Source organism: Diospyros lotus, chromosome 3 (genome assembly GCF_014633365.1).
Source record: "Diospyros lotus cultivar Yz01 chromosome 3, ASM1463336v1, whole genome shotgun sequence".
Lineage (NCBI taxonomy): Eukaryota > Viridiplantae > Streptophyta > Magnoliopsida > Ericales > Ebenaceae > Diospyros > Diospyros lotus.
The window spans coordinates 18,427,877-18,445,026 of NC_068340.1; the positions used below are offsets into that span (position 1 = coordinate 18,427,877).

The window sequence follows — 17,150 nt, forward strand, 5'->3', positions numbered from 1 at the left end:
TCTCTCTCTCTCTCTTAGGAGCTATTCAGTTTTGAGAATATCCCTTTATCATTATATTATTATATAAATATATATATTTATATATTCTGATTTGTTTCTCACTCACTCACTATTATTCTATTCTATTCAACCATACCATACTCTCCGGATCAAATGGCCGCCCTGTCCTGCTCCGCCGCGGATCTCAGCCCTCTCCTCTCTGCCGCCGCTACCAACGCCACCGCCGCCGCCGACTACATCTGCGCCCAATTCGATGCCGTCTCCAACAAGTTCGTCGACACAGCCTTCGCCGTCGATACCACTTACCTCCTCTTCTCGGCCTACATGGTATTTGCCATGCAGCTAGGGTTCGCCATGCTCTGCGCCGGCTCCGTCCGCGCCAAGAACACCATGAACATCATGCTCACCAACGTCCTCGACGCCGCCGCCGGCGGCCTCTTCTACTATCTCTTCGGTTTCGCCCTGGCATTTGGCTCTCCCTCCAACGGCTTCGTCGGCAGCCACTTCTTCGGCCTCAAGAACGTTCCCTCTTCCTCCTTCGACTACGGCTTCTTCCTCTACCAGTGGTGCTTCGCCATCGCCGCCGCCGGGATCACCAGCGGCTCCATCGCGGAGCGAACCCAGTTCGTGGCCTATTTGATCTACTCTTCCTTCTTGACAGGATTCGTGTACCCGCTCGTCTCTCACTGGTTCTGGTCGGCGAATGGTTGGGCCAGCGCTAGCCGAGCCGATAACCTTCTGTTTGGATCCGGAGTCATCGACTTCGCCGGGTCCGGAGTGGTCCACATGGTCGGAGGCATTGCCGGCTTGTGGGGCGCACTCATCGAAGGCCCACGCATCGGCCGGTTCGATCACGACGGAAAGCCAGTTTCGTTGCGAGGACACAGCGGAACACTGGTGGTTCTCGGCACTTTCTTGTTGTGGTTCGGCTGGTTCGGGTTCAACCCGGGTTCATTTCTCACCATACTGAAGCCGTACAGAGAGAGCGGCTCGTTCTACGGGCAGTGGAGCGCCGTCGGGAGAACGGCAGTGACGACGACCCTCGCCGGATGCACGGCGGCTCTAACCACCCTTTTCGGAAAACGGCTACTGATCGGGCACTGGAACCTGATCGACGTTTGCAACGGGTTATTAGGTGGGTTCGCGGCGATCACCAGCGGGTGCTCTGTGGTGGAGCCGTGGGCGGCGGTGGTTTGCGGGTTTGTGGCGGCGTGGGTGCTGATCGGCTGCAACAAGCTGGCGGAGAAGCTGAAGTACGACGACCCACTAGAGGCGGCGCAGCTGCATGCGGGGTGCGGCGCGTGGGGGGTAATCTTCACGGCGTTGTTTGCGGAGGAGGTTTACGTGGCCGAGATCTACGGCGGCGGGGTGGGGAGGCCCTTCGGGTTGCTGATGGGCGGGGGAGGAGCGCTTCTGGCGGCGCATTTGGTTCAGATTGTGGCGATTACAGGGTGGGTGAGCGTTACGATGGGGACATTGTTCTTGGGGTTGCACAGTTTGAAGCTTCTGAGGATATCGCCGGACGATGAGATGGCCGGAATGGATCTGACCAGCCATGGAGGGTATGCGTATCACGGCGATGGAAATGGGGAGGCCGAAAACCAGAGGGGATTCATCATGGCCTGATTTGATGATTGGATTGTACATTGGTTTTCGAAATTACTAATTAATTAATTAGAGACTTTTACAGTTGAAGTTATCTTTTTGGTTTATTTGGGGAATTTGTTTTTAATAATTGTTAAATATTAAAAAAGTTATGTTCTTTGAAATGACTTTCGTTGGGGGGCCTGTTGAATGCACATTTTGTTTAGTTCGAAGGTTGCAGTGGCCAGCGGGTTGAAGGAAGTCGAAATTGAATACTACATTGGTTGGGATAACAACGGACGGACGGCCAGCTTTTTCATCGCCCGAGCTACTGTATTATTACAGTAACAGCGATGCATTTTATTTATTTTTATTTGATGAAAATTTACTCTTATACCATAACATGATAATTCATTTCCATTCTTAGATAACATTTCTAATATTTTTGAATTTAATAGAGATGAAATATCCGGAGAAGACTACAAAATCTATTTTAAAAAGGGATAGAGCTATAACTAAGCCAAGGCCAGTTAGTTAAAAAATGGATGATGATGATGATGAAGATAATCTAACTAACGACAACGAGACACAATGACCAATTGCTCCTAAATGGTCATTACTATTTTAAAAAATCAATTAAATACATTTTCATCTAAAAATAAAATGTATTTATTAATATTTAATATTTAAAAATTATATATATATATATAAAAAAAAACATTAGCAATTATCATTTTTTTCATTGATTTAATGAGTGCGGTGTATTGGTCCGGACCAAGCATTATTCATATTCAGTCGACTAAGGAGAATTCCTCAACACCGCCCACCCCCCACCACCACCAGCACACACAACGCATTCCGCCTAAAAACCATAAAATAGTAGAGAAACACACAAATAATAGCACAAAAACAATGCACACAGACCATGGTCCTTACGTTTTGCTTATTGAGAAGTAAGCAGTTGAGTGACGAGGAGGTTCAGCATGTAGGTAGAGGGCAATCATCAAAGATTAGCATATAATATCCAAACAAGGGATAGGACGGGATGGTGTGATAATCATCTCAAGGGCTCAAGCCATCTTCAGAACACAGCGGAGACAGCCCCCTTCATGCATCAAATGAAAAGCTTCGTTGATCTGTGCAAGAGCCAGATTGTGGGTGATGTATTCGTCCACCTTGATTTCCTGTTTAGTATATATGAACATAATAATAATAATAATAATAATAATAATAGAGAGAGAGAGAGAGAGAGAGAGAGGTTGTTAGTTGGTATTATTCGCATGTGTAGTCGTAGTCTTGGTCTGAGGAACATGGGACTCCCAACACAATTTAACAGTGCGTTTACCTTCTTCAGGTACTTGTCAACAAGCCAAGGCACATGTGAGCGGCTCTTGAACCCGCCAAATGCGGTTCCTTTCCAGACTCGGCCAGTCACCAACTGGAAAGGGCGGGTCGATATCTCTTGACCAGAAGCAGCGACGCCCACAATAACAGAGGTACCCCATCCCTGAGGTTCGAGACAAACTCGTATTTTTATGCTAATAAGACGAGCAACACGGTGAGATCATAGTTGAAGTTGGCAATTCAGCGGAAACTTACTTTGTGACAGCACTCCAAAGCAGATCTCATTACAGAGACATTTCCAATGCACTCAAAACTGTAGTCCACACCACCATCTGTGAGATCAACGATAACCTGCTGTATTGGTTTGTCATGGTCTTTTGGATTCACAAATTCAGTGACTCCAAAATTCTTCGCTGTAAATTCAATCAGTTTCCATGGATAAGATAAGTGTCAGTAATAAGATAAGCTTGAGTTAGTAGCTCCATCCAATGAGGCAAGCTTTCTAATGCTAGCACCAACATTATGCTTAGACAAAGATATTTTATTAGATCACTGAAGAAATCCAATTGACTCCACAATAAAAACCATGTGAAGATGGGAGGTGCATCCATACCTGTATCAAACTTTTTGCTATCAATATCAATACCAATAATTCGTGAAGCCCCAGCTGCTTTTGCACCCTCGGCCACCTATCAAGTAACATCAAATTATTTGTGCCATATTGGTAGAGAAATGAGCAATATCAAATGTCTTGTCATCCAAGTAAAACTCACTGCAAGGCCAACAGTCCCTAGGCCAAAAATAGCAACAATGGAACCTGGCTCTACTTTTGCTGTGTTCCAAACCGCTCCTAGACCTAAAAAAGAAACATATAGGCTGAATGGGAAAATGAATTGATTTAGAATAAAATACGATTTGTCTAATAAGGAACATTGTGAACATGATAAGATTTACTCCCAACAGAATCCAGATAAAAACCTTCGGAATATTGCTAAAGAAGACAACATCAATCATACCATTACCTAACAAATTATCACATTGACCAAAGATCAATATTTTACACACTCTTGTACAGGAAACGATTGTATTATGATTGACAGGATTGTATAATTGTACACGGCCTAGCCCCCCATAATCTCAATTGAAGAACACTATATGTAAAGAAAATAAAAAATACATTATTTGATTTCTATCTATATCCAATATAAACTAATGCAAATGATAACAGGAACATAACCATTCTTGGTACAAGAAGCTAAATAACACAACAAAAAAACCCTAAAATAAAAAACAATAAGAACACAACACAACTGCCAAATAGAAAAGAAAGCAAGAAAAATAGAAGAAAGACACTTCAATGACAGCTATAAACCTGAAAAAAACAAAGATCGCAAGAGACAACCTTTGAATTTCAAGCTCTGCTCCCCTAGAAATGATCTAGGTTCACTTCTTCGAAATGAAACAGTAAACATTAAGGTTTAATGGGGCTTCCATTGGTGAAGACTAGGGGTTGAAAAGAGCTCTTTGCATAGTTTGGTTTGCCGGCTTTGATGCAATCCTTATTATCAGAGAAAGGGGATAAAGGAGCTTCGTTGCCCTTTTGTTAAAAGGTTGATCCACCACCATTCCCAATACGATGAATAAGGAAAGGCCTATTGATGACCAAGCCAGGTCCTGAAACATCTTTTTCCTTCATGAGGGGCAAGAATCCTTAGCAAGAAGAATGGATATTGACCGAAACTTATTCATCTTCTTATAACATTATAAACATTCATTTGACCAAGACCAATTCCATAGTTTCCTACTGATGACAACCATTTTGTATATAAGACTTTCCAGGGCTTCAACTTGCTTGCTTAACACTAGGGAAGTCTACCCCTAGAAAAGTGTAAGCGAAGAAACCAAATGTTTGCAGCATAGATCTATCAACAATGCAAACTGTTGGATAATCGAGTATATATTTGAGTATTTACAGGACAGTACTCGAGTAAGATAGATACTCAAGTACAAGACTAGACTATCATAGGATACTCAATTATCTTTTCAGAATAGTTGAGTACTATGCAATCCTACAAGATCTTCCTAAATTCAGAGAGCTTCTGTACCTTGCAGGATCTGATCATATCCTCAATCCCCAATCATATCCTCATTTTTAGAAAGATCCTATTGTATCTTGTAAAATATTCTTGATTGTATAATCTGTTTATTTTGGCATATTCCTAAATGTACAGATTTCCCAGCCCTATAAGAGAAGGGTCTGGTCATGTAATCAGAGTAGAAATAATATTTTCCACCTTCCATTTACATTGTTTGTATCAAATCCTACATGGTATTAGAGCAAGGTAGAAACGGACAGACAAACAGCAGCAAGATGTCGCAGCCGAAGGAAACCAGGTCATCCAAAGTGACAGAAAGCTCAGCCAGAGCTGAAACCCGGACTGCCACACCTGCTGATCATCCTTCCCTGTTAATTAGTCCCATTAGGGTTGATGGAAGCAACTATCTTTGCTTGGTCTTGCTCTTGCAAGTTGTTCATCAAAGCCAGAGGGCTGGAGGAATAATATATCACTGCAGTTAAAGGTACAAAACCAAAACCCGGTTCATTTGAATTCAGACAATGGGAACTGGAGAATTCCCTGGTTAAGTCAAGACTGCTAAATTCTATGCAGCCAAGCATAGCAAAAGAGTATTTACTACTCGACACAGCCTGGAAAATATGGAGTGCAGCAGCCCAAACATACTCACAAGTCGGAAACAATGCCCAGATCTATGAAATCCAAAAGAAATTTCACAAGATCAAACAAGGAGAATTAACTCTTGCTCAATACTATGCTGAGTTGAGTAGCCTGTGGCGGGAGGTTGATTACTATCAAGATTTCCAGGCTGAGTGCCCCAGTGATGCTGCAAAGGTTCAGAAGTTGATGGAGAAGGAGAGAGTCTGTAATGCCCCCCGAGCCCAGAGAAGGGTAGTCTATATCGAGGATAAATAAAGAAGGAAACAACACCGGCTGGATATCTTTTAGGCTAAATGTAGGCAAAGAACTCCCGGGTTAATCGTGTTTGAGCTGAGGAAGCTCAGGGATGGGTGACCCCCTGGGAAGTTCGCGTAGATCCATCAAGCTAAGTTGTTTCGGTCCTTCCTATCGCTCGATGAAAGATGTTACAGGTGGTATCAGAGCCGACCCTTAGTGAAGGAGGTCCGATGAGGGGCAGGGGGTGGCGCTAGGGCACGAGGGCCTGAGCAAGAAATGGCTCCTGACAGGCTTTTAGGATGGCAGCCTCCAAAGGGAAGAAGATCTGAGACCAGTTATAAAGTCACATGACGAGGACGTTATATACTCAAGAGGGAGAGAATGTAATACCCCCAGAGCCCAAAGAAAGGCAATATATATTGAGGATAAGTAAGGAAATAAACAACATCAATTACATATCTTTTGGGCTGAATGTAGGCAAAAAACTCCTGGATTAAGCATGCTTGAACTGGGAAAGCTCAAGAATGAGTGACCCCTGGGAAGTTCATGTAGGCCCATCAGGATAAATTGTTTCGGTCCTTTCTATCGCTCGATGGGGATGTTACAAAGTCTTTGATTTCTTGGCTGGACTTAATGTGGAATATGATCAAGGGTCGGTCCAAATCCTTGGTAAAGATCCATTCCCTTCCCTGAAACAGTCTTACTCCTACATTCAGCAAGAAGAAAGCTGCAGACATATCATGCTTGCACCTACTACTACAAACAGTAGGTCAGCCATGAATGCAAAACCATCCAGTGCAAGATTGTTCTACCAAGGAACAAGTGAGATGTGAGTATTGCATTAAACATAGGCATACCAAGGAGACCTGTTGGTTTCTACATGGAAAGCCAACCAAAGGAAAGGGTAAAAGGGATGGATGTGCTCAGGCTCACATATCAAAAGTTGTTTCCACTGTTCCTACAAAGGCTGACTCAAAAGGTGAATCAGGAGCAATCACTTTAACTCATAAAGAAGTGGCCTTTCTTCAACAGCTTTTGCACTCCTCTCATTTTGCCCAACCTGGTAAGGCTCTCTCATCTACACTCAATGCTGTTGAATGTGGACAATGCACCTGGATCATAGAGATTCAGGTGCATCAGCACACATAACAAGTTTAGGCCTCACTCTATACATTCTACTACCCTTGTTCCAGTAAGGATAAAGTTAAAATAGCAGATGACACTCTCCTACAGCTGGCAAAGGGTTTGTACACTGCACTCCTTCACTTAAGCTTTCCTCTGTTTTACATGTCCTAACTTTGCCAACAACCTACTTTCAATTAGCTCTATCACTCATGATCTTAACTATAAGGCCATTTTCTTCCCAACCTATTGTGTTTTCCAGGACTTGAACACCGGGAGAACGATTGGCTATGGTAGATTGAGAGATGGCATATACATTCTGGAGAAAGTTCCCCAAGCAACTGCTCAAGCCATGCCTGCCGCATTTACTAGCGCTGACCATCGAGAAATCATTCAATGGCATCACCAGTTGGGGCATCCTTCTTTTATGGTTCTTGGCAAATTATTTCCCAATTTAGATAAAGTGTGTAGCTTCAAGGATTTTATTTGTGAACCTTGTGAATTTGCCAAACACACTAGAACAAATTACCCTTCAAGAGATAATAAAAGTAGCACTCCGTTCAATATTGTGCATTCTGATGTGTGGGGAACTAGCAAGGTAACTTCTCATTTGAGGTATAGATGGTTCATCACTTTTATTGATTGCTATAGTCGGACAACGTGGCTATACTTAATGACATCTAATTGAGAAGTCAACACCTGTTTTCAAACATTCTATCACATGATGCCTACTCAATTAATGCCAAAATCCAAGTATTAAGGAGTGACAATGGGTTAAAATACAAGGAAAAAGGTTTTCAAGATTTCTTAAGGGACAAAGGCATCATTCATCAAACTAGTAGTGTGGGTACCCCAGCTTAGAATGGCATGGCTGAGAGAAAAAATTGGCATCTACTAGAAGTTGCTCACTCCCTCCTATTTACTACGCAGGTACCCAATCCATATAGGGGAGATGTTATTCTTACAACTGCTTATCTCATCAATAGGATACCCTGCGAACACTTGATTTCAAAGCACCCTTAGATCTTGGCTCCTCATCCTACCCCATTCCACCTAAAGTATTTGGCTATACTTGTTTTGTTCCCGACCATTCTCCCTATCTCACCAAATTAGACCCTCGCACCCTACGGTGCATTTTCAATGGTTACTCTGCCATCCAAAAGGGCTACAATGCTACCATCCTCCCACTCATCGAACCTTTGTCAGTCTTGATGTTACCTTTCATGAGACTACTCCTTACTTTGGCTTTCCACCTTTTTCCCTCCTCGTGATACCTGTGTAAGACAAGCAACTAAGGGAAGACAGACCTAACAGTTGTTTTTTCCATTGGAACAAACGTTGCAAACAGTACTGCAAATAATACTCGGCTATTGGAAGAAGATACTCAACTGAGAGAGGGCAATACTCGACTATTGGAGGTTGATACTCAAGTACTAGAAAAAGATACTCAACTACCAGAAGTTGATACTCAAGTACCAGAAGAAGATACTCAACTATTGTCAAAAGATATTTGACTAATTGAGGAGGTGAGTACTCGACTACCAGAGTTTCATACTCGAGTACCTGCAATAACAGAGTTTGGTAACTTGAGGACTTGCTCTCACAAATGCAAGGCCAATCTCAACAATCTACCTAGCTAAGAGGACATCCCGACTTCAACAGATCCTGATGTCACAGAACCCAAGCCAAATTTTGTTGCGGATTTATTTACCTGTTATGTTTCTTTATTTACTTGTTATGTTCCTTTATGTACCTGTTATGTTTCCTTATTATTCCATAGTAATTCTCTTTTTCCAACTGTTAGTTAGTTAGAGAGAATGTCCAGCTGTAAAGGTGTTGGGATAAGACAAAATAGTTAATTATGGGGACTGCAATCTGCTGTGGCAGCACCCTAGGACAGCTATATAAGCCCAAACGGCTCTTGTAAGTGGATCATTGAGTATCAATTAACAAATTCTAGATTCTTCTCTCTGCATTCTCTCTATCTCCCAACTATTCTCTTCCTCAATCTTCTTCTTCTCTCTAAACCTTTCTTTTCTCCTACAATTTCTAGCCTAATCTAATCCATACCGGAAGGAAGTTGACGGCGGTCACAGCGCAACTGTGACACCTAATAGCAACACAGGTAACTCACTGATTCCTAATCTTGATTCTGATTTACATCTCCCTATAGCCTATAAGAAAGGAATCAGAAAATGCACACAACATCCTATATCCAATCATGTTGCCTATGATTTTCTATCCACTCCATACAAACCTTCCTATCTCATATAGATTCTGCAGTGGTTCCATCTAGCTAGAGACAAGCAATTGAAGATCCATTGTGGAAACAAGCAATGCTATAAGAGATGACTACTCTTGAAAAGAACAAAACTTGGGAGTTGACCACTTTACCAGAAGGAAAGAAGACTATTGGTTGTAAGTGGATTTTCACTATTAAATATAATGTAGATGGACAAGTAGAAAGATTAAAGGCAAGACTGGTAGCAAAGGGATTTACCCAAACTTATGACATTGATTATGAGGAGACATTTGCCCCATTGGCAAAGATGAACACTATCAAAATACTTCTATCATGTGTAGCTACCTTGGATTAGGAGCTACATCAACTGGATGTCAAGAATGATTTTCTAAATGGAGACTTGGAAAAAAAAAATCTACATGGAGATACCTCCAGGATCCGCCAATACTTCAACCACAGGAAAGTTATGTAAACTCCAAAAGGCCTTATATGGTCTCAAACAATCTCCCAGGTTCAGTAAGGCTGTTACAAGATTTGGTTTCCATCGCAGCAATGCAGATCACACCATGTTCCTCAAAAACAAAGGAGGTAAAGTGACAGTCCTTATTGTTTATGTGGATGACATAATTGTAACTGGAAATGATCCAAACAAAGTTGAAAGGCTGAAAGCATATCTAAGAATAGAATTTGAGATTAAGGACCTTGGAAAATTAAAATACTTTTTTGGTATAGAGGTTGCAAGATTAAATAAAGGAATCTTCATATCTCAAAGGAAGTATGTCTTAGATCTACCAAAGGAAACAGGGATGTTGGGATGCAAACCTACTAACACACCAATTGAGGTAAACCATAGACTGAAAATTGGAGGAGATGAAGTGGATCAAGGTAGATATCAGAGATTAGTGGAAAAACTTATGTATTTATCTCATATTAGACCAGACATTGCCTATGTCGTCGAAGTTCTGAGCCAATTTATGCATAAACCTAAGGATATTCACATGGAAGCAGTCTATAGGATCCTAAGATACCTGAAAACTACACCAGGGAAAGGTATATTGTTCTAGAATAAAGGGTATTTTAATATTGAAGGTTTTACTGATGCTAACTAGGCAGGATCCTTTGACGATAGGCGGTCTATGTCAGGATATTGCACCTTCGTCGAAGGAAATCTAGTTACATGGAGATCTAAGAAACATAATGTAATAGCCAAGTCAAGTGTAGAAGCTGAACACAAAATCATGGCCCTAAGAGTGTGAGAACTCATATGGATAAGGAAAGTACTGTAAGAACTTAGACTAATCAATCACAAGCCTATCATGTTGCACAGTGACAACAAAGCAACAATAAGTATTGCCAACAATCATATTCAGCATAATAGGACCAAACATATTGAGATAGACAGACATTTCATCAAAGAGAAACTCACTACAGGGCAGCTATGCATCCCTTTTGTTCAATCAAAGAATCAGCTTGCAGATGTATTTACTAAAGCCCTAACCAACACAACTTTCCATGGGATTATTGCCAAGATAGGCTTGGAAGATATTCACAAGCCATCTTGTGGGGGAGTGTTGAATAATCGAGTATATACTTGAGTATTTACAAGACAGTACTTGAGTGAGATAGATACTCAAGTACAAGACTCAACTATCATAGGATTGTAATGACCCGTTTATTTATGAATTAATGTAAATTTGTGTGTAAGGAATTAAGTAGAAGAAATTAAAATTAATGTATTTTGTATCGAGGGAGTATTAGCAATTATTCAGAAATGTTGGGGTTTAAATGTAATTTCAGAAACTAGAGGCTATGTCATGTTAAATATAAAATATGCATATTATTAATTGAGGAAGTATCTAGACGAGATGGCACGTGCGCAGGTGGCCATGCGGGAGGTCATGGGATTGAGCCCGCGCACGGCTAGGAGGAAAATAGAGGTTTTTCAGCAAGAATGACATTAAAACGACGTCGTTTTGGGACGGGGGCCATGCACGCGGCCTTGTCACACCACACAGGGCCCTGCGTGGCCCTGCCACGCCACACGGCTGCCAGCCGTGACCACTTGGTGCTACAACCGCTGCTACTTGTTGCAACCACCATGCCACGTGTCCCAAGCCTTTTTGCCACCAGAAATTGATAACCCTTTGCTTCCACGTTGCTTCTACATCATTTCTTCTTCAAGTGGAATGGCCTATATATATATATGGTGAAGGTTTGAGTGAAATGGAAGAATGCCAGAGAGAGATTGGGAAGATTTGGTGGCGTGGGTAGGCTTAATTTTGTCAAGAATAAGCTTGAGTTGTGACGTCAGCGACCCTAGTACAATACGAGAGTTAAAGGAAAATATTTAAGGCAAGTTCCTGCTTCTTAACTTTCTATATTACAAGTTCTTCTCCTAAGTTCTTTCACGTTCCCTCTATCTTGCAAGCTCTTTAACACTCCCTTGCCCTTACTTCTTCGATACCTTGGTTTCTTGAGTTTGGATTATGTAAACCCTTGATAGTGGAAGGATTAGCTTGCATGTGGCCTATGTGGTTATTCTGGTATTTTTTTTCATGGTTCTCATTTATAGCTATTGAATGTCAAATAGGGTTTTGTATCACCCTATCTTCCTTTAGGAATGATGCTTTACTGAGGACATGCAAGGGTTTGATGTTATCTTGCTTGAGTTCTGCTCTCTTGTGTATGTTGCCTCGAATAATCGTATGTTAGTTATATATGATAAGTCATTATAACATGCATCGTTGTGATGATGCATAGAGCATGTGCATGAAAAGGGTTTTGAAATGTCTAAAGGTTTCATGATCCGCACGGCGAACGGGATCTGCAAGATATATCCACAGAGAAAGCTTTGGCTCAAAGAAGGACTTCGGTCTCATGGTTATGATATGGACTTCAGTCCCATGGTTTTGGACTTCGATCCCATGATTATGATTTTAAAAGATTACATATGAGCATAAATGCATATTTTATCTTGTTATCATTTAAAGTAATGTGAAGAGGTGTGGCATATGTGCCTTAAATGTTAATTACGATTCTTAATGCTTCTTGACACCCATGATTCTCATGCTCACTTTCTTCCAATTATACTTACTAGGTCTTGTGGCTCATATTTGTTTGCATCATTCCAAATAAGGATAAAGCCAAAGAAATGGGTGAGTCAAGTGAAGTTAGAACCGTGGGATAGAAGTGTGTACAGAACCGTCTCAATCGAAAAGTCCTTGGGGGTGTTTTGAGATGTGTAGTACTAAGTTACATTTTATTTATGTTCTAGGTTGTACCCCTAATAGGATATGGTGAGTATGTTGACCCTAATGTGTATATGTCTATGAGTATTGATGTATGAATATGGTTTTCTTTGTTAATAGCAAGGAATATGCATGATTTTTGCGCATGTGCCATCCTTTTTGATGGTTCCTTCTCGAATTCCTCAAATGTGGGGTCTCTAGTGATGTGAACAATATAATTTTTAGAGCTTGTCTAAAAGAGAAATTGAGGAAATTTAGGGGCATTACAAGGATACTCAACTATCTTCTCAAAATAGTTGACTACTATGCAATCCTACAAGATCTTCCTAAATTCAGAAAGCTTCCATATCTTGCATGATCTGATCATATCCTCAATCCCAATCATATCCTCATTTTTAGAAAGATCCTATTGTATCTTGTAAATATTCTTTGTATAATCTGTTTAACTTTGGCATATTCCTTAATGTACAGATTTCCCAGCCCTATAAGAGAAGGGTCTGGTCATGTGATCAGAGTAGAAATTATATTTTTCACCTTCCATTTACATTGTTTGTATCAAATCCTACACAAACATTTGCTCTAAATGCCTTGCAACCAAGTAACCCATGGGAAAGATGCACGTATTTATATATAGCTGATGTTTCAGTCACCAGATTGTTCTTCATTGGCCCAGGATACTATGCATCAGACACACCAGGTTAACCAAAATGACTGGCAATAATTTATATATGTTGGCAATCACTCCAATTTCTTGTCACAAGCACAAAAAAATGGGGCAGCTTATCCTGGAGTTTATTAACTTAACACAACAAGTCATTTAAACGTATGATGTGATATTCCAATTAACCTGAAACAAAATCTATTCTACATGTTCAAACAAGTGCATATGCAGGATATCTTGAAAATATCACAAGTTTTTTATTTTCTGGAAGGGGCAAGGTCAACGTGTTAACTGGCACATATACAAGGTAAGATATAGAAAACTTAATAATCTAGAGTTGCTGATTGAAATCTTGGATAAGTAAAACCAAGTGCATGATGTTCACTAATGGATGAAACAATTATGAATCCAATTGATTAGCTAGAAAGATAAACTGGAAAGTAAAATCATTTACATTCAGAATCAAGAGAGCTATTTACCGGTAGGAACACCACAACCTAGAAGGCACACCTTCTCCAAGGGGGCTATTGGATCGATCTTTGCAACACTAACATCATGGACAACAGTGTATTGACTAAATGTTGAAGTTCCCATGAAATGATAAATTGGAGTTCCATTGATGGAGAAACGACTCTTGCGATCATTCATCATGACTCCAACACCTGTGGCAGCCCTAACTTTACCACAGAGGTTTGTTTTTCCTGATTTGCAGAATTTACACTCCCTGCATTCTGCCTGATAACAAGGTATGACATGATCACCAGGATGAACCTCAGTTACACCTTCACCAACACTCTCTACAATCCTGTTATCAGAAGAACTCACCTACTCACATAACAGCATCATTACACCATAACTTCATAATTCTAATAAGGGAAATATTAGAGAACATACCCAGCAGCTTCATGACCAAGAATACATGGAAAAAGACCCTCAGGATCCTGCAATACATTTCTCCAGTTCAGATCACAAGTCAGAAACTATAACCAAATACCGAAGACCAAACATTATACAAACCTGAATGAGATAAGAAAGATGCAGGATATAAAAAATAAATTGTAAAATTAGCGTTCGAGTCATTCACAAAGTTGCATATTTGAGCCTCAAAAGTTCCCACAAGTAAAATGTACTATGTTGTAGCCAAACACCCCAAAAATTACCAGACATATTGAGTTTTGACAAAACCAAGAATACTAGAATGGAAGTGAGTAGTCCAAAAAAAAAAAAAAAGAATGGTAGTGACCAGTGAGAAGCAAGTGCAGATGGAAGGCTACTAAGGCACATCACCCATTCTAACACAAAATCAAAAAAGATGCATCTATCAGCGGGTCTGGTGTACCAAGGGGGCCCCACTGAGAGGTTTGATTCTGTTCCTTTCTATACAGTTTGGTCCTGTTCAGTATCAATGTATGTCATATTGGGCCCATTGATTCCTCCCCCCACCCAACAAATTGAAATGACATTAATACCAACTTAATAACTAATTATGTTTAGAAAGCATATCCATTTTTGCCTTCTGACAAACCAACAAAATTAAGAAAACAAAATTTAGTAAAAAGAACCCAAAGTCTAACTGAGAAAAGCTTATTTGTGTGTGTGTGTGCCTCATACGTCACCTGTCTGCGGTACAGATCCACTGGCTAGCTTCCCTGTATAGATCCCATCACAGCTGTTGCTGTACACCGGCCATTTCATATCCCCTCTGCTGGTATTTCTTCCCCCTAATTCTTCTTCTTTTTTTTTTATCCCCTTTTTTTCCCTGGGGACTTCAGTTCAGTTCTTTATTCCACTTTGTTATTGTCCTTGATAAAACGTCCCCTTTAGAATAACAATTAAGGCAATCATAGAAAAAAAATCCAGACCTTTACTTACCCCTTTTTCAAATTTAAAATATGTTTTCAATTTTCTCAATAGCCTCATCAAATTCACTGGTTCAAATTATAGAATGCCATAAACCTCCATTAAAATAAACTGTTAGCATATCCACGTCATCCATTTGGATGCCATGGCAAACATAAAAATTTTAAAATTGCATATTTCTATAAAACATTTTATTATCTTTTCTAATTATCTAAAAAACATTTAGTTTCTCTTCTATTTTTATATAAAATATTTTATACAAATAAAATTCTGAAAAATAAAACTTATACAAGAAAAATTTTAACTATAGCTTTGTATAAAAATTTCCATACAAGAAATTTTGTTACAAGCAATTTTTTTACTATAGCTTTGTATAGGAATTTATTTTTATACATAAAAATTATAAAATAATTTTATACAAGCAAACTCTTGCCAAAACCAATTCTATACAACTAAAATTCTTGTTTAATAAAAGGATAAACAAGATTCTGCTTTTACAACTGTAGTAAAAGAATTGTTTGTATAAAAAATTTCTATAAAAAAAATTCTTTGATAACGTTTTGCTCTTATAAAAAAAATTTTAAATAAAAAACCTTCACATAAAAGTTGAGCAGTTGAGCTCCTGGTTTGGCACTTCCTGATCAACTACAAAATTTTATTATCAATGTGCACTCTGATGTTGAGTTTCAAATTTGAAAGGAATCAGCAACACTGTTCCAAAAATGGCGGAAAGTAGAATAAATATAGCATACCAACTGGTTTACAAGCTCCTGACATTTACTGTAATTTCAGTATTTTAGCAGTTGCAACAGCAACAGTAGAAAGCATTTTTCTGATATGAAAATTGTGAGGAAAAGATCTGACAACCTAATCCTATTTCGTCATCGGTGCTTTTTTTTTTCTTTTGCTAAGTTTAATTTTTCTTTTTTCCCCGAAATGTGATCAGTGCACTTTAGTTGCCCCCCAAATAAGCTCTTATGATTCAGAATAAGAATATGTTCTCAATGAATTTGTCCTTTCGTTGTACTTCTTTCAAGTGAATTAAGAATCAACTTTGTGTATGACCCCAAAAAACAAGAATCGTGGATCCGCTCATGTCTACCACCAGAATCTACTTAAACACAGCATCCCTTCTGTCTGGGAGCTCCATCCTACCTGATCCCCAAATAAAATAAACTCCACCAAGCCAGAGATGTGAAAGAAAAAAGTCTGCAATGTCCCCTCCCCATGAAACGTCCCTATCCAAGAACAACTTTCATCAAAACGACTCAAAATCCCCGTATTCGTATTTAAAGAGCGCTCTCAGCAATTATCACCCAAGAAACCAAGGTTGTATGTGCTAGCCCATCACCACAGAAACAGATAATAAGTGTTTTGATTGAATATAAATACATAGCAAATACCTTGCCGCTCCAAGTATAAGCATCAGTGTGGCAAAGTGCGGTGAAAAGGATCTGGATTCGTACTTCGCCGGCCTGCGGCGGAGCCACCTGGACGTCCTCGATCGCCAAGGGCTTGTTGGGTTCCCAGGCCACCGCAGCTTTCCATATTAATATCGTACGCATAGAACACAGCATGATCAATTCAAGTTAGGGTTCAGTATAAGCAGACAAAAATAATACATGCAATGTAGATCCACATATATCTATATATATGAACAGAGAGAGAGAGAAGTACCTTTGCAGGTTATGACCTGACCTTGAGTAGCCATGTATACAGGACGGCAGAGAGAGAGGGGGAGAGAGAGAGAGAGAGAGAGAGAGACGGCAGAGAGAGAGGAAGGGGGAGAGAAATGTGAGGACTGCGTTGAGCGTTCCCTTGCTGGGCCGAGAGGAATAGACCAGAACATGGGCGGACTTGGATGTGATTAATAAAAAATAAAAAAAAATTGATAATATGCAAAATATTAATATGTAATACAAATTTATATTTATTAATATATATGATGTAAATTTATTTCTAAAATATAAAATACTAATATAATCATAATACTGTATGAAAGAGCATAAACAATCAATATAATCAGATTAGATTACATATTAATTTAATTTATTAAAAATATAAGAATATTGTAGATTTCACTGATCAATGTTTGGTTAAAAAATTGGGAGTATTCT

General features: G+C 39.8%; 2 protein-coding genes across 2 annotated transcripts; one reads left to right on the plus strand and one right to left on the minus strand.

Moving 5' to 3' along the window:
- Positions 1–36: 36 nt before the first annotated feature.
- On the plus strand, positions 37–1,779 carry LOC127797459 (ammonium transporter 1 member 4-like). Its single transcript, XM_052330381.1, has one exon. The coding sequence runs from the start codon at positions 154–156 to the stop codon at positions 1,624–1,626; it is 1,473 nt and encodes a 490-aa protein (XP_052186341.1). The 5' UTR covers positions 37–153; the 3' UTR covers positions 1,627–1,779.
- A 682-nt stretch (positions 1,780–2,461) lies between these two features.
- Positions 2,462–16,872, minus strand: LOC127797460 (alcohol dehydrogenase class-3). Its single transcript, XM_052330382.1, has 9 exons — positions 16,711–16,872; positions 16,437–16,573; positions 14,068–14,114; positions 13,653–13,978; positions 3,702–3,784; positions 3,542–3,617; positions 3,184–3,341; positions 2,930–3,091; positions 2,462–2,768 (listed from the first exon to the last, which is right to left on the minus strand). Exons 1-9 carry the CDS (start codon positions 16,742–16,744, stop codon positions 2,655–2,657), a joined length of 1,137 nt encoding a protein of 378 aa, XP_052186342.1. The 5' UTR covers positions 16,745–16,872; the 3' UTR covers positions 2,462–2,654.
- Between the last annotated feature and the right edge of the window lie 278 nt (positions 16,873–17,150).